The sequence below is a fragment of the Aquila chrysaetos genome, chromosome 18 (genome assembly GCF_900496995.4).
Source record: "Aquila chrysaetos chrysaetos chromosome 18, bAquChr1.4, whole genome shotgun sequence".
NCBI lineage: Eukaryota > Metazoa > Chordata > Aves > Accipitriformes > Accipitridae > Aquila > Aquila chrysaetos.
The window spans coordinates 3716001-3734357 of NC_044021.1; the positions used below are offsets into that span (position 1 = coordinate 3716001).

Here is an 18357-nt window from a genome sequence, read left to right on the forward strand (position 1 = left end):
TAACAAGCACCAATGACAAAAAAGATACTATCACAGAGGAAAAACATTTAAGTTGAGTGATATCAAAGCATAAAAGAAGTATCATACAGTAGTTGGCCTGACATTAATAAGCTCAGAAAAGAAAATCTCAGGTCAGACGTCTTTGCATTTGGTATTTTTGCTCCTTTTTAAGGTTCCAGGCAAGCAAGTGGGGATTTCCTTATTTGTTTCCCACGCATGGTTCATTAATTCCACACTGTTTTTATCTCATAAAAAAGGGAAAATATCTTAATGCAAAGTCATTGAACTCTTCTTTATGAAGCTTTTATCTAATAACCTTAGTCTTTTGGAGAAATTCCTCACAGCTCAGTGGTTCATCTTCTGGCAACATACAGAGTGGCACTCTATTCATATCTTGAAGGACAGCATCAATGCGAAATTCAACCAAGTCATTCACTCGATCAAGCAGTAACTCCAGCCCAGCTTTTGAAGCAAATAGAATATTCAAGTCAAGCTTAAAAGTTTGAAAAAATAGTCTTTGCAGAGCCGTCCTTAAATTTTTATTTCAACAAACTATCACCTTTAATTTTATATGGATTCTACACCTTAACCAGCTTACTTCAAACATCTAAACTTTTATGGCAACATTCACCACTGAAATTGTAATTAATTTTTTGCATACCATATGCTCATCTAGCATATGCTATGCATATCATAAAAGATAAGAGGCAAAATATAATATATATGAGATGAGCTTAAAGTATATGCATTTCAAATACAAAGACATTAAAATGCAACTGAGGTCCAAGAATACTGCTCCTTCTCCTATAGCTTGAATTAGTTACCACTTGGAGAACCTACTAGCAACAGAAGCTTTTGACAAATAAAATGTCTATCCATCAAAAAAAAGTTAGAAGACAAATTATAGTTAACAGAAAACAATCACTAGAATTTTTGCAGTTTAATAGCAATTCGCTTTCAATGCTGAAATTGAAATAGCAGCAAGGTGCCTGTTCCAGACTCAAACTACTTGTATTATTCAAAATTAAATTGAGTGTAACGTCAGGTTAGCATCCAAAATGCATTTTAATTTGCCATTTCAACTAAAGAAAATTCCCACTATAACTACTTACATCATTTCAAAAAACAAAATCTGTTTGATATAGTAATTAAGCTGAAGCAAAAGGAACTTGGTATCTTCAGAAACAATATGCATCTTGGTGCAGTCTTCTAGATAATCTTTTGAAAAGACTACAAGATCATCTGTTTTCTAAAGCTGTTGCCCAAAATGTGGGTGCATTAGTTTTAAAGAGACTGATGTTTAAAAAAAAAGTTAATACGAAAAGCTCTTGAGCAGTGACAGTGCCAACTCAGTCAAGATATTATTCCCCGAGAACTTGTTTTGTACATTACAGAAACAAAAGGCAAGATCAGGAAAAGTCTGAAACCTAGGAGCTCTTTTCAAAAGTAGCTATCACTCTTTGAATTCAGAATACACAGGACCTTTTGCACACTACTTTATGCTTGGTTTAATCCTAACTGCCATCCCATCCATATTAGTAAAAATTTGACAAACATGCAAGACAAAAAGAAGGTGTTGTTATAAAGCAGAGGTTTCATGAAGTACAGGACAGGTGAAAATTCTGATTTCTTTCATGTATAAGTCAATTAAGTGCAAATCATATAAAGCATAGTAAGCTTAATAATATAGCTTGCATTTGTATAGAAACTAACAAGCATAAGTTAATGGAAGGAGGCAAGTGACTTACCTAGCTTGTAAAAAACCATATTAATATATTTCTCAATATTCAAGGATGTCCAGGTCAGTAACATTAGGCCTGGCTGGATAGCATCATCTACATTTGCTAACTGAGGAGCCATCAGTTTTTCAACAGGGTGTTGTATTTTCAGTTTAATTCTTTTATATTCTGCCAGCATCATCTGAAATAAAGAGAATGAAAACATTGGTTAATATACACTGATTTGAACTACTTCACATACACATATTTATCACAACTTAAATGAAGAAAATTCCTCTGCATATACATAACTGAAATTATCAAGAAACCGTAACTAATCGTTTAGGAAACGTTTTCATTATTTTTGGCAAGAGTTCACTATTTGTTGCTCTTTATAGTAATGCAAATACTACCTGACATGGAAATTCATCTTTGTAGATTGTACTGGTTTTGGTTGGGATGGCGCTGATTTTTTTAACAAGTGGTTCATGTGCTGCGTGTTTTCGATTTCTAACCAAAACAGGGTTGATAACATACTGATGTTTTGGCTATTGCTGAACAGCGCTCATACAGCATTGAGGCTGGGAGGGAACACAGATGGGACAGCTGACCTCAACTGACCAAAGGGACATCCCATACCTATGGCATGATGCTTAAAAATAAAAGTAGAGGGAAGAAGGAAGGGGGACATTCCGAGCTACAGCATTTGTCTTCCCAAGTAACCGTGATACAGCCTTGCTTGCCTGGAGATGGCTAAACACCAGCCTCCCGATGGGAAGTAGTAAATTAATTCCTTACTTTGCTTTGCTTGCACATACAGTTTTTGCTTTCCTTGTTAAATTGTCTTTATCTCAGCCCACATGTTTTCTCTTTTAACCTTCGGATTCTCTCCCCCATCCCACTGCGGGAGTAAGCGAGCATCTGCGTGGTGCTTAGCTGCCTACTGGGGTTAAACCACAACACAGAAAAAGGTTTGCAAGTGTCAGTCTCTAAATGGATGTTCCAGGAGACAAAAAGTCCAAGGAAAAAAAAAAAAAATGCATCTAAGTCAACTTTTCAGCAGTTTTATTAGACCAGCCTTACCAGAACTTTAATATGATATTTGGTTTCTAATGCATCTTTAAGCAGCTGATCTAGTTTCACATGTTTTGCAAAAAACAACCCTTGCAATAACTTTATGACTTAATATGACTTTTTTTTTTCTTATTTCAGAATCAAGTAGCCCTTTGAAGCTATAGTTTTCTGGACAGCTATCTTTGAATCCTCATCTTGAGTCATCAGGAACCTTATCTGTTCATAGGCAGGCAAAATGATCCAAAGGATTTAAAAGATGAGAGAAAGGGAAGTTTTAGTTTCTCTTTTTTAATTCCACAGACATCTGTGTAAAATACTGGTGCAAGAACTATGCTACTACTTAAATGAATGCTTTACACTTTTTAAAGGCATACCACCTGTTCCTCCCTCCCAGCTATCCTCTCAGAACTAAGTGTATCCAATGGTGACTCCATTATTGGATGACAGATAAATTGCTTATCATTTAGAAAGCATGCAACAGAGCAAGGCATCTTGTAAGCCTCCTTTCCCCCCCCATCCTCATCTCTTTCCCAAGCTCTGTAGAGCTTCCCTAACACCCATGCATCTTTGAAGTGACTTCACAGAAAATACAGAGCCAAGAAATTCTTTTAAGAGGTTCCTCAAGGTAGTCATAAAGATAAGAAATAGATTTGCCAATGTTTTCTTAATGCATAATAGTTGTTCTTCATTTTTTTCTCTTCCATATGTATAGAACCTAGACATCTTAATGTACACTACACCTACATAAAATAACTAAAATAAACCCACATGCAAATTGTTGACAATCTTCTTATACCAGTCTCTCTTCTGTTGAATAATACTTGCAAATGGTGGGATTTCAAGGCACATGTGAGCCATGCAATCTGTTTCTCTGATTAAAGTTAATATTTGAGGGTCAAAATTCACAAATAATTCTCCCGTTTCCGGAGCTTGTACCAAGAGAGATGCCTGAAGTCCTCTTTTAGTTAATTCAATCTGCAGGAAACAAAGTCATCATTCCTGATCAGGCAAGCCAGTACAACAACATACTTTTTTTTGGACATAAAAATTACTTTGGCAGATGCTAAAATCAGGTATTGCTGACAATAAAGATTGATATGGTAGGAATCAACAAAACTTTATTAACATAATCTGTATGTACCCAAATGCTTAACTATCACATTAACTGTTCTTTATCCAACAGACATTTTTCTGTTGGTTCTTGGATATCATAAGCTGCATTTCAGATCCCAACATCAAAAGCAGAGCCATAGACTTTCTTCAATCCTCTTAAATCTGAACTCTCATTTCCTTAAAACTTATTGCACATTCTGCAATAAGGCTGCACACAACCTCCTTGATGAACTGAATTATTCTTGGATAACTTCTTCAGACATCTTTTGAATAAACTTATCCTCATTTCTCCTTTTGCTTGTTTTCCACTACCTAACAGATATACCACACTCCAATCTTAATGAAACTCCTAATTATATCCAACCTCTGGGCAAATTTTTTAAAAAGACTAAAATTAATGTTCATTATAGATTTCTTTTTTTAATTCTTAAAAGGGAAAGCTAATCACACTATTGGCTTTTTAATATTAGAATACCATTTGTTCTCCACGTAGTTAGAAGGGAGAGCATTCATAAGACCACCACACATAGAAAACTGGGCTAATACCAGGAAGAAGTCATGCCTTAGAGAAATCTTTTCTACATGAAAAATTTTGCTGCTATTCCTATTTTCCAGTTGTCCTTTTGCTGACGTAATTTTATTGTTCTTTATTAACTTCTCAAATTTCACGTATCACATTGCATTGAGATGGAGCTTGTTTTTAAGCAATAGTTTCAGAACCCGTTGGTTTCTTTCAGTGTACTTTTTTCTTTTTTTATGGAACACACACTGAAAATTTGCACTCCCTTTCAATGTCTAAAATATAGTTGACTATACTGCTTGCTTCAGCTGTATCATGTATTATCATGACATTTTACAGAGCACTTTCCAAGAAATCATCTAATCAAGTTTTGCCAGTGAAGTTGTCATGCTCTATCCACTAGCATCAAAGTCACTCAGCACAGCTGCCTTAAATAGGAGCTGAGTTTTTTTCTGCAAAGTTCACCAGCAAATCTTACTGCGCTCTTCTTTGGACTTCAGACTCATTATTCCCACTAGCAATCTATTCCTCTCCCATTTATGTTTTTTTCGTGTAAATTTCATTATTAAGGTAACAGAAATTGGTAACAGAAATAAGGCGTACATTGAAGGCAAAATCTTACACTGCCATGGAATTATGTTAACTTTCACACTTCCTGGTATTTTACTATTTTAATATGCTCAAGTTGAACATCAGCGGCTATAGCACAAAAAATAATGGCTTTAAATCTTATTCTCTTAAAGAAAGTGGATAAACAAGGTGGCAACCATCCAGTAACATATAAAAGGGGGGGGGGGGGGAATGTTCGGAAATATCAGAACGTGCCACTAAGCTTAACTATTTCCACTGTATAGAAAAATAAAAAGTACTAGGAGCTACAGCCATATTTCTGTTGCATTTGTATTTCCCACAGGACACCTGCCCTCCTCTCGCTTTTTCCTTTTGTTCACGAGTAGAGCAGGAGCTCCACCTTGTGTTCTACGACACTCACGTCCACATCCATCTGCACTCTTGTTGCCACAGTGAGACTACTGAACAGCAGTCCCTTTTTCTTGCCGTATCTGGTAGACAAGCGTATTGATGTTAAAGTGGATATACGGATATACTTTTCATGTATTTTCAGGGCATGTGTGCTCGTTACAAAACTTTGAAATTGTGTTTAAACCCACCTCCTTTTGTTCCCACCTAATAAGTATAAGGTTGGATAATGCTCAGCAAGTTTATATGGCTGCCACGTGCAATTTGACTCTGCTACAGGAGAAACCAGATGCTTACTTTTAGCACAGATCAGAATCAGATCACACATCACTAGGACCTCTCAAAGAAAGGCACCAGTTCAGGGGAGATGCCTTGGATGTTACAGTCATTTTGTAAAAGATGAAAGGAGAATGTACTTGACAGCTCCATCAGGCATGGCACATGTCAGAAAATCTGATCACCAGATCATCTAGCCAAAGGAGACAGATAGAGCCCCACATGAAGCATACATCCTCCTTAGTCTTTACAGCTGAGACAGGGAATATATCTTAAAAGTGCCCAGGCAAGGACATGATATCATCAGCAGGTACAATTCAGTGAAAGCTATCATCAGTATACTTGGAACAATGCAGCTATCCAGCACAGTACTGGCATCAAAACAGAAACTGAGACCAAGATAGAAACACTAAACAAATGCCAAAGGCTTCCTGAAGCATCACAATTCCCTTCCATAAAACATGAGGGATGCACATACCAAACCAGCTCTGTGAAGAGCACATGAAATCAAAGATGGGCTTCTCAAGTTACCAAATAAGCATTTGAAGTTAAAGACATTTCTAAGTACAACAGTGGCAATTTTCATTACTGCCCAGGAGGACGACCAATTATACAGAAGTCAGTAGTGCCAAACTTAGATCTGATGTACCTGAAACATAATCTATAATGAAAGAACAGTTGAAGTAATACTCTTCAGGTTCCTTGATTCCCAGCTGGTAGTCAACACCAGATTAATCATCAGTAACATATAGCCAGCACCAGAACCAAGGCAATCTGAATACAACATATTATACAACCTCTAATATTGTAGTCACTTCTCCTGTTTTACCATACCAAATTGACACAAACACTCCCACCTACAGTATCAGACGATCAAATCTGATGATTCTTTAAACCCTGATGGCAAATGCAAGTGTGAAGGGGGAAGGAAGAGTCAGGAAATCTTGGTATATTCAGATTGGACAAGAGACAGCAGGAACCTCTGGTCTCAGGTCTGGTGTAAGATTAGCTTTGAGAAGACTGATGTTTATCAGCACCACAGATTTTCACATTGTACAAAGGCTGGGGCTGAGCTCCAAGAACAAAAGGCAGATATGGTGCTAATTGTGCCACCACCTTCAAAACAGTCATCTGGACATTCTGGTCCTTCTTTTTGAGATTTGAGAGGCTGAGGCCAATTTTTCTACAACACGGTCTTTGACAAGGCAAAAAAGAAACTGGAGCTGGAAAATACACCAATAGGATAGCAGAAACTTGTAGAGATTTCATGGCTATAAAGTAGTCCCCGCAGAAGCCATCTGATAATATGAAGGCAGCCTATGTTCTTTGTTCTATGTACAAAACCCAAGAGGGCAAAATCAGTCAAATGAGATGTAGATCTTAAGGTAAACCATGTTTTCTGAAAAATATTCATACTACAAAGTGTTCTGCCTTACCAAATGGTTGATAGGAAATTAAATGGCTCTGTACTGTGTCTGGCTGAGATGGAGTTAATTTTCTTCAAAGCAGCTTGTATGGTGCTCCATTTCAGATTTGTAATCAAAACAGCACTGATAACACACTAATGTTTTAGGTATTGCTGAGCAGTGCTTGCACAGGCCTTCTCTGTTTCTCACTCTGCCCCCTGCAAATGAACAGATTGGGGGGGTGGGAGGGGACAAAACCAGGCAGATGTACCAAAATAACCAAAGGGATACTCCGTGCCATGCTCAGCAATAAAAACGGAGAGGCAGACATTGAGGGGAGTAGCCATCTTTCGCCCTGGAACTGGCTGGACATTGGTCTACCCATGGGAGGTGGTGAGTGACTGCCTTTGCAACACTTAGTTTTCTTTCTCTTCCTCCACTTCCTTCACTTACTAAACAACTTCTCATCTCAGCCTACAAGTTTTCTTGCTTTTACTTTGCTTTCTTCTTCCCTGCCTGACTGGGGGTGGGCAGGGGGAAGCGAGCAACTGGCTGTGTGGTGCTTAGCTGCTTACCAGTGTTAACCCACATCAGGCTCAAAACACACTCGTGTACCAAGTATGCTATTAATTCTACAGGATACTCTGTCTATTGAGACTGGATGCTTTTTACATGTACATTCACTCGGAGTGTACCCATGGATTGTCACTCAAAAACCAAACCATATTGTCCAGACCAGAGGAAACCTCTACCTGCTTTTACCTTAAGCTAAGCAGCTGAGAGAACTCCTCTCCCCATACATGAGCTTCTTGCACCAGAGTCAGTGGGAGATGGCAGAGACAGAGGGGCAGCTAAGGCTACCACTGAATCTTCATTATAGATTTCCATAAAAAATATTTTTCATTGTAATTTCTTAGTTATAATGAAAGTCTTTCAATTGCCCCTAAATTCAGCTACAGGCAGTAAGGCACTGTTCGTTAACAGAAACACTTTCTTATGAAGTACCTTTTCTTAATCCATCCCTCACTTAAGAGGCATCTAAGTCTACAGCTTAGCATACCTGACTACTACTATTAACCAGAGATTGCTTCACACTGCTGTAACCCAGTGTTTCACTGAGGCCTGAAACAACAGGAATTCAACCCAGTCTGTAAAGCTAGATGTTATTACTCTACCAGCAACAAAAATCCACCACATTTATTTAAAAGAAATATCCTAACCAAAATCCGCTGTTTTACCTGCTGAAGCCATCCCCTGTGGTAGATCACCTCAAACTCCGTAAGAACTTTTGCTACTCTGTTGTAGTTGCGGATTACGCGCTTGCCATCTGGTGTTCGCAGAACAGCCGGGCACCGCTGGAAAGACTCCATGGGTTCCTGGATCCTATGGAATAAGTGGCGTGCCCACAAGATCTTACCAGCTATCGGAGGCAGATTACGAGCCAGTGGAGGGTCCTGCTTCTGCCTAGTGTAGATCTTACAGACAGTTTCTATGTCATGACCATAGTTTTGAAGTACTTTCCGATACTTTTCATCAATGCCAAGATTTGGGATTTGTAATCTGCTTAGAAAAATAATAATCATTAAAAAAAATTCCTTCAATACTACTGAAATTCTTCTGATGCATTGTTGGAAAACACAGTTGTTCCAGATTCTCTTGCATTCTTTAGAAAATAACTAGTTTAGCAGCACAGTTTTCACTAAAGCTTGAACAAATGCTGTCACAACCTGATTCCGAGCAACCAAGATTTAGACCAGATGATAAAAGTTTCCAAGTAAGCCCACACATTTTCTGTTTTGTCACTGTTTTCAAACACTGAGCTAAAATTATGTGCAGCAATCTGTAACCAATCCACCGCTAGCAGACTACTCCATTAAACAGAATATTATAAGAATATAATTGCTGCCTTGCAACAATGAGAATTTATCAAGACAAATTTTACTGTTTCTTAATACAAGCATTTTACTCTCTCCTAACTGCACTGTGGTAACAAATTAATGTCATTGTTCAAGGACAAAGCTAAGGCAAATATGCTAACAGCCATAAAGCATTCCTGTACTTATGCTAATTTTGAAAGAAGTACTTCAAAGTCCACTTATATTTTGCATTTTCCGATACAAAAAATATGGGTTTTATTCATCCACACTGCTGAGAAGACATCCCTTAACAGAGCTGAACAGTTCAGTGAGAGGAAGTCAAGGGGTTTTTTGTTTGTATTTAAGAAAATGCCTCCTGCTCTGCTCCCCCCACTTCCCACCATCCTCAAAGTGTTATTTCCATTGCCTGGCAGAATTCTAACAATCTAGATAGGACATAGTACCTTTCAAATTTCTTCAACATACTCAGTGCTCTTTCAGTGTTCAGAATATTTTCAAAGGTGATGTCCATGAAAATCCTTAATTGACCCTGAAGGAGAACAAATAATTCTACAGCAGAGAACTACATAAGGCACACACCTCAAACATGCCAAGTATTATTTGACAGGATTTATCATGCACTATATTAGAACATAGTTCTTTATATGAAAGCAACCTCAGTAAGTACCAATTTTCCCCTTTTTCCTTCCCTCAAGAATTAAACAAAATACAACCAACTTCCAAGGCATTTTCCTTCCAAGTTCCCACCACAGCTGTGCAACCAACAAAAGCTTTTGTACCCTCAAATGTTCCACCATGCTGAGAGCCCTCAAAGAATGCTTGCTTGCCTCTTCGGCAGCCACAGTGAGCCAAGCATTTATTTTAATTTTTTTCTTCTACAGATACCCTTTCCTTCCACCAGCTTGTGATTTCAGAACTATGGGAAAGTTAATTATCTTCTTTGTGCTATGTTCCCATTCACCCAATGAAATCATCCATTTTTGTGTTATTCTTGCTAGCATAACCTCCAAATAAAGTACACTAATGAAAACTCCTTTTGTTGGAGGCCCTCAAGGCCCCTTCCAGCCTATTCCATGAAACTGGTCTGAAAGTTAGATAATAAATGCAAGCTTTAAAGTGGAGATACATTAGAATAATTTTTCAATTTCAGAATACAAACTTTGAAATTTGCATAATTTCTTTGGTGGTAACTCAGAGAGAGGTATTTTTGTTTTCCTGAGGATTTATCAGTAAACTGAATTCTTATTTGAATCACAAAACCTACATGAAGATCACTTATCTCTTTGCAAAACTCTTCATAGTCTTGGTCAAAATCAGTCTTCCGTTGATCCAAGAAATTGTAAGGCCTTTTCTTCATGATGTCAACAATGCTCTAAACAGTTTCACAGAAAAAGAAAATTATCACCAAAAAATTGTCTTATCAAAAAGACTTACCACACCAAAATTTTTAGCACAACAGGCTGTGCACATCACATTTTACCTTTGCCATTAGTTACGAGTATTTTCTGAGCAATATAAGAGAACCACTTAAATGACATATTTGCAAGAAACAAGCTAGTGCAGTAGCCGTATGAATTTCATTTATGTTATTTAGTTCTGTTTTAAGTCAATTAACTGAAAGAAAATTCAGACTCTTGCTTTTCATCAGACATTTGTTACCCATTAAATATTATCTCATGCAGAGGTTCATTATTTCTATTTAAAAGTTAACAAATTTCAACATAGGAAAATATTTTCTCAGTAGTATTTTTCATGTCTTTAAATTAACAGATTCCATAGAAAATAGGACCATTCAAAAGTCACAGTAAGATACAGCACATCACCCACCCAGGACTTACCATTCCTGTCTTCTCTTACATAGCTGCTGCCCACTTAAATGAAAGTACATCTTAATCAGCATCTCCCGAGCTGTACACACAGTTAAAGGACTTCTAATGATGAACCACTGTTCAACATCCTAGTAGTTTACCACAGTACAGCTATGAAGCTCAACATATTTTCAGCACAGCAGACTTCCACCATTTTATTGTAACTCAACTGAACTTCAGTTTTACTGCTTTGCTGTAAATAAAAATTTCATCTTTTCCTCTAAAAACAAGCAAATCCTAGATAGTAACTAAGTGGTAAAGCATAACTGCAACATAACAACTTCCTATTGTAAAACTTTTTCAAGTAATATAATCAGTCACATAATTATAGCTATGGTTCATACCAAATACTTCAGTACCTCAATTTTGACACTGTTAAAAAAGTGCAATCACTTTCTGCCCTTTATGCATACTATCCAGAACCTTCCATGCAGTATTTTCTACCCAAGCATGTATAATTTCCCCTTAACCCCCTCCACTCCCAAATGAAACTGACTTCACCATAACTAGGTCTCACACAAAGCTCTTACTTTAGGACTTGAGTACTGCAAGAGATAACGCTGACTATCTGTATAGAGTTTGCAGAATGCATCACAGCCTGGGCTAATGGTCACAGGCAGCTTTTCAAATACGAATGCCCCAAATAAACAAGATGCTTGTGTTCCAGCCTACCAAAATAGTATCTTTATAGTATGACCTGAAAATTCTCAGCAACCTGAGTTCCTGAAAAGCCTGCTGGCACAACTTTAGAGAGCATCTCTCAGTGAAAGGAGCAAAATTTAGAGCAGCCCACACCTATCCTGCCCACGTGGAATAGTCTTGGACCAAGCTATCCTTCCAGTTGTGCCCAGGTTTCTTCTCAGATGACTATAGAAGACAACAAAGGAGAAAACTGGCCATTATGAAGGATGCAGTCGAGGAATCAAAACCCCAGACTGCAACAGGGAGTGAATCAAACAAGGATGGACCATGGAATGCTCACATTCTACCCTACAGTTACTTAACTAAAGCAAAGTGATTTATTCATGGTCATAACAAAAAGGAAAAGGACAGGGTAAAGCAAATTAGAATGCCACATTTGCCTGTACTGCCACTGTATCGCATGTGATCTCTAAAAGCAGCCTACAAACTCCACACATTGAATACTTCTGATTTAATATTTACAAGTGCCATAATTATAATACTGCACTAAGATACACACACAATAAGGTAATTTAACTCAGGCTCAGTAAAGGGCAGGGAAGACTCTACTTGCTAGAAAAGAAAGTTAACCTCAGAAAGAAGGAAGGAAAAGGGCATGATTTAGCATATTTACATTCTTAGAATAGCTCCTTGTTGTTCAAGTCTCACTACTACTAAATAAAAGGACCAGGAAAGAAACCTGAATAGTAATACTAACAAGCAAAGGGATTTTACTGTTACAAAAGAAAATGCCTAAATTTGAAGATCTTTCCAGAGCAAACCAGCTAAGTCATTTCTCTTCCTCCCTCACCCTAAAGATATGAATTAACCCTTTTATCCCCCCATAAAACACAAAGCTGATGACTGTACTCTAGACCTAGAGTACAGATTTTAAGTAAAGTTAATAGTCTGTTTTGCTGGAATTAAGCTTACTGTTTCCTTAATGAAACAAGTAAATCTGAGAGTCCAAGTTTTGGGGGGGGTTGGGAGTTTTTCTGATTACTTACTTGAAGAAATCAAAGTTACATTTGTTTGTATTTATGCAGCACAGAAATTCAACTAGGGCTTTTTTCACCCCAAGCTGCAAGAAAATCTGACTTCAGTGTCAACCACTGTGACAATGGAGCCAGCCTCAGCAGCAGGCACTGATCAGGCACCCCTAGATTAACGGGCAAGAGATGAAGACAGTCTGCAATTCTGGTCACAGTATACTTTCAGAGCTAGCAAAACATTTGTGAAGACAGAAATGTTGCACTTCTCACTTTTTCTCCTGATCGTAACACGAAACCATGGCTCCAATTACTCCTGTTACATAGTCCCCCCCATTTTGTTGGTTTTTACAATCAACTTTGATTTTAACATACCTCATTCCCATGTCCTCCTGCCCCGTGTTCATCTTGTCTGCTTGCTTCCCCAGCAATCACATACTTACATCACTATTACACAGTAATTTTAACACAACTTGCAGAGTTAATTTTTCTCTTGATAAACACTTTTCTAATTTTCATAATTATTTATTGTTTAAAGTTCAAGTCAGACTGACAGGATACCCAAAATTTACTATGTACCTCATATTTTGTGATCATTCCTTCCAATCCCTCTATCTTAGACTCCTGTAGAACTGAGTAGGTTTTCATAGTATTGAACACATCTATTATCTTTACCAGACGTCGATGAAAGGTTTCAAATTTTCCAAAGATATACATCTCACTAAAATCAAACTGTCTTTCAGCTGGATTTTGTTCCAATTTCTCTTTTATCTTGTGAAAGCAATTTTGATACTCCTAAAACCAAAGAATTTAAAAGAAGAATGTCAAGCATATAATAAAAGGCATAATCATCAGCTAGAACAAAATTCACGCAGATATTATCCTAACTTGATAGCAAGTAGAAGTTTCATCAAGAAACGATCATTAACATTATAAAGACAGAAACAGAATTTGTCTCTGAAAACTAACCCAACAATACCATTACAGGATCACCCATTTCATCAAATGAATGAACTACACATATATGTATTGGTACATTCCATCCTTAGCTAGCATGAAATTCTGTTCTGTCCATTTCATAACAGGGCTTGATGTATTTACTGAATATCCAAGATGACAACCCAGATTGCAGTTTTCAGAGACTGAAAATAATGATTGTGTGCTAGGCAGTTTTATTGAATAATAATGTTTCAAATTTTCCAAAATCACTTTCCAGAACAAAAAACCTTCTGAAGTTGGAATGCTGCTCCATAGCAGCATATAGTTTTCATCCACTTTCTTAACTGGGCACAAACCTTACTCCAAACATGTTAAAAGTAAATTCTTCCCAAAGTCAGATTACATAGCCAACAGATTTGCTTGGAATGGTTTCTTTCAATAGTAGTTCTCTAAAATACAATGTTCATTATTTTTTAATCACATATATGTATGAATAACCCCACTTGGAGATATTAATACAAAGGGCCCGGAGTTTCCTAAATTGTTAGTGATTCAAATTTTAAGTTTTAATCTATTAATTTTCTGAAAGCTTTCAGAAGTATTAAGACTCAAATAAAAACCTAATCCTTCAACATATTTTAATGCAGCAATTTAATAATTTACTGTTTCTATACAGAAATACACAAATTTACTACTCATTGCTGATGGTAAGATGTCATATAATTTTACACTAATTTGTGCTAGAACTGTGCAAGATTTGTTGCTTCAGAAGTTGTCAGGATAAAGTTCTAGTCATCCAAGCACATATTATTGAAGAATCAAAAAGTAATAATGGAGAAAGTCTAATACAAACCTTCCAATATCTACATGGAGGTTATCAAAAAGACAGAGCTAAGCTTTTCACAGTAACACATGGACAGAGGCCAAGAGGCAACAGGCATAAATTGAAACAGAAGATGTTCTGACTAGATATAAGGAGAAAATCTTTCACCCTAAGGACAGTCAAGCAGTGAAAGAGGTTGCCCAGCAAGGCTGGGCAGTCTCTCCATCCTTGGAGAACTTCAAGACAGGACTGGATAAAGGACTGGGCAACCAAGCTTGACCTCACAGCTGCCCCTGCTTTGGCTTTGAGCAGAAGGTTGAACTAGATACCTGCTGAGGACCCTTCCAAGGTGAATTATTCTATGATACAATGTTCTAAAGGATGGGAAAAAAAAAAATTTAAAAAAAAAAAAGCCAAAAATGGTTATGGAAGTGTATGCAAAAAAACAAACGCCAAAAGGCTATCTTTCCAATGGGTCTATGCAACCTAAACAGCTGAATTCTTCTCAGTTCACTAAATTGCCCTTTCTAAAGGTATAGGTTATCCACACATCTCTGAAATATATTCAGCTCAGTAACCCCCCTTGTTTTCATTTCTATCACACATCCCTCCTCATCACATGAGAGGACACTTTCTAGAGAAACTCAGGCATGAAAATCCAAGTAATTCTCACATAAGAAGCACAGTTAAGTTAGGCTAAGCATCAAAATCCTGTTTGTGGAAGATCAGCAGAAACCCAGCTAAATCCCCTGTTAGCTCTAATATAAATGCTCCAGTTATAAAGGATATTTTTAAATTGGTTCATTTTCTTTCATTACAACATTGCTTCCTCATATAAAATAGAGTTTTCCTAATCATGCTCTCCTACATCTCACTTTATATTCTGTTTTCCACATGCTCTTCCCACCTACCTGTTTAAGTCTAATGGCTGCTTGTAGCTTTTCCATAACTCTCTCCTGAGGTTGATTCCAGATGGTAGCTGTATTGTTGTTTGTAATGTAAGATTTACATGCCGTGATCATCTGATTGGTCACCTAAAAGCAGTTTTAACCTTGTGAAAAAGACATTTCAAGACAAAGCAAACCTTGCCCTTCTTTCAGTCTCATCCCATGCCTCTGACTCCACCAGCCTAAAGCCTGCAAAATACCAATACCAAACACCAGCCACATAGACAGACTGTCAACCTTGCAATATCCAGCCTCCAAACCATTACACAACCAAAATATTGTTGAGTAACTATGCTCACCCTAAACCTAAACACCTTTTAGCAACATTGAAATGACATTGAGGATTACAAAGTCATAAGACTTCGGCACTTCTGAAAATAAAGGTAAAATCAAGGGCCCAGGAGACTAAGATCATTAAAAAAAAAGTTGTCCTTCCAACTCTATTTCCTTTTTTATGCAGACATAAGGAAGTTTAAGGGCTATATAAATTTAACATAACTGGTTCTACAAAAAACAGTTCACCACAGGCAAAACTCATTGTAACAAGAAGTTCCTCGATCTATTCACATCAGGGTTAAGATTATCCCTGATCTTCAAGTGTGAAAAAAATTCTTACAACTGCAAATTACAGACAGTAAAGGAAGTTCTAACTTTTAAGTAGTTTTATCACTATTTCCAATTCTCTATACATTCAAAAAGCAGCATTAAATTAACCAAAATGCTGCCTCTTCAATCACTTGGTGCCTTTGTATTTTCTGTCTCTCACTCAGGAAACAACACACAAAAAACATCTGTGAAAATTTCCTTTCACACTGTAGCACTGACCTTCACAAACAACGAAGATATCTTTTCAGACGTGTTGTAATACTGAGAGATACTCTGAATCATTTTAATTGCATTTATGAGTCCTGGAATAGCATCCACCATGGATACCTGGGAAGAAACACAGTTTGAGTTCTACTCAGTACTTCTCCTGCCATACATTAGCTGGACACATAATTAGAGAATACAGGAACATTGTGAACATCGTCTTCCTAATGTTTCTGCCTCAGTTTACCTGGGCTTATCCTGTGGAGCTGCCTGTCCTACTTCACCCTCCAAGCTCTACAATTCAGTTTGGGTGAAAAGTTTTCACTCGTCTTGGCTGGAAGAATTCTGGTCAGCGAGTGAAACTTGATAGAGAGAAAGGCCTCTTCAAAAGTACCACTTATTTTCACAAAAAGTACATTTGTACACTCTTTTGCTAACCCTGGTGGAAGCTTGCATATAAGGAGAGCCCAAAAATTGCATTAAGCCTCACGGCACTCATTTAAATAAAGGAAATATGAAAAACAACTTTGTTATAGTACTGGCATTTAGATAATAAAAAAATTATATATGACAGATGAAGTGCCTAGGAGATGATCTTACAGCCCATTCTTTGGGATGCAGGTGCCCAGGTGCTGTTGAAGGGGCAGCAGGGGCGGCCGCTCCTGTGAGGAGAGAGGCGGGGCTGCCCCGGGCCAGTTCCCGCCGGTTCCCGCCGAGCCCCTCAGCCTCGGGGAAAGAAAGCCTGGGGAAGAAAGGGCAAAAGGCCCGAGGGAAACGGTGTGAGAAACAGCCCTGCCAGCCCCGGGGGGAGAGCGGGAGGAGGGCAGGAGGGGCTCCCCTCCCCGGCAGAGACGGCCCGCAGAGGAGCCGTGCCGTGGCGGGGACCAGCGTGAGGAGCCGGGAGGGGCGGACCGCAGCCCCCCATTCCCCGTCCCCCTCCGCCGGGAGGAGGTAAGAGGAGTGAGGCATGAAGGGGTGAAGCTGAGCCTGGTAAGAAGCGGGGTCGGGGGGGAAACGTGGTTTTAATTTTTGTCTTAATTTCTCACTACCCAATCTATTTTCACTGTCAAAAAATGAAATTACTTTTCCCCCAGTCAAGTCTGTTTTGGCCATGATGGTAATAGGTAAGTGATTTCCCCATCTTTGAAAAAAAACATGAGCTTTTTCATCCTATATCCTCCCCCCATCCTTTTGAGGAGATGGAGTGACAGAGTGCTTAGCCCATAGCCAAGGTTAATACACCACACCTGTTTTAATTCTCCATACCCTATACAGTTTTCAGTAAGTCTTGTGCACAAAAGAAAGGCCTTCTGCTGAATACTTTGAAGAAAAGCATCATTTCAAAAGCCCAGCAGTCCTGTTTTCAGCCCACGAATAGGTCAGACAGATTTTTTTTTTTTTTAGATAGCTCCTCCTCACATCTGAATTTCCAAAGCAATGACAGTTTTACTCGATTGCCAAACTGGTGCTCAACACTTCACAGGTAAGTATATGTAAGGGAAAGGTTCACAGTCCGTGCCTCAATGGCTTCCACCCCAAGTGCTACACCCTCTCAAAGCTAAAAGTCTCTGAAGCTGGCACCACTTCCTCCTTGGTAAAAACCAGCATGGGGAGCACAAAGCAGATCAAGTTCAACCGACCCTGTACAGTGCCAACAGCAAGCACACTCACTTTAACTCTGTTTGGTAGGGGTATTGTACTAACCCTTCCTCAGAGGGACTCAAATACCAGATTGGGAAACACTGAAAGAACACACTGTTCTAATACCATCCAGTAAATGGAAACAAACAGAGCCATACCATGGTTGCTCAGAGTACTGTTTGGAAGCAGTTACACTTTAGGAAAAGCATGGAGAGAGAGAGAGAGGTAGCTAGGATGGTCAAAGCTTTGTGTCTTCAGGGCTACTCATTATATTTCTCTGACTAGCAAGACACAGAGTCAGTTGCAAAACCACTTTTAGTAAAAGCAACCATTTGCCACCTACTTTAGCAGATAATGGGATAGTGAAAATCTTTTCTCCTATCCTTTAGGTTGGCTGGTTTTGTTTACTACTTGTTACACTTGCTTGTTATCCTGTTACTACAGTATGAGAAGGTGATTTATATTTACACCTTAATATTTACATAACTAAGTTTATTTTTTCCTAACCCAAGAAGCTGCAAATTGGCTTATAAATGTTAAGCTAAGCATGACCTGGCCACCAACACAAAAAGCCCAGCCCTTGTCTTTAGCATAGCACTAGGTTCACTTTCACCCCCCTATTTTTTTTTTCTTTTAATTGTAAAGATTTCACTTCCTCCCACAGCACAGAATCCATCTTCATCATCACACCAAAAGC

The 18357-nt window shown here is 38.3% G+C and overlaps 1 protein-coding gene across 1 annotated transcript in view; it reads right to left on the reverse strand.

The window, feature by feature from the left end:
- DNAH5 (dynein axonemal heavy chain 5) overlaps positions 1–18357 on the reverse strand; it is a 148247-nt gene that overhangs the window by 97457 nt on the left and 32433 nt on the right. Inside the window, exons 9-17 of the mRNA XM_030042131.1 lie at positions 16035–16142; positions 15174–15296; positions 13080–13295; positions 10227–10334; positions 9406–9491; positions 8324–8645; positions 3561–3767; positions 1749–1920; positions 317–462 (exon numbers count right to left, since the gene is read on the reverse strand). Coding sequence (XP_029897991.1) covers positions 317–462; positions 1749–1920; positions 3561–3767; positions 8324–8645; positions 9406–9491; positions 10227–10334; positions 13080–13295; positions 15174–15296; positions 16035–16142 — 1488 coding nt within the window. The remainder of the gene's footprint in view (positions 1–316; positions 463–1748; positions 1921–3560; positions 3768–8323; positions 8646–9405; positions 9492–10226; positions 10335–13079; positions 13296–15173; positions 15297–16034; positions 16143–18357) is intronic.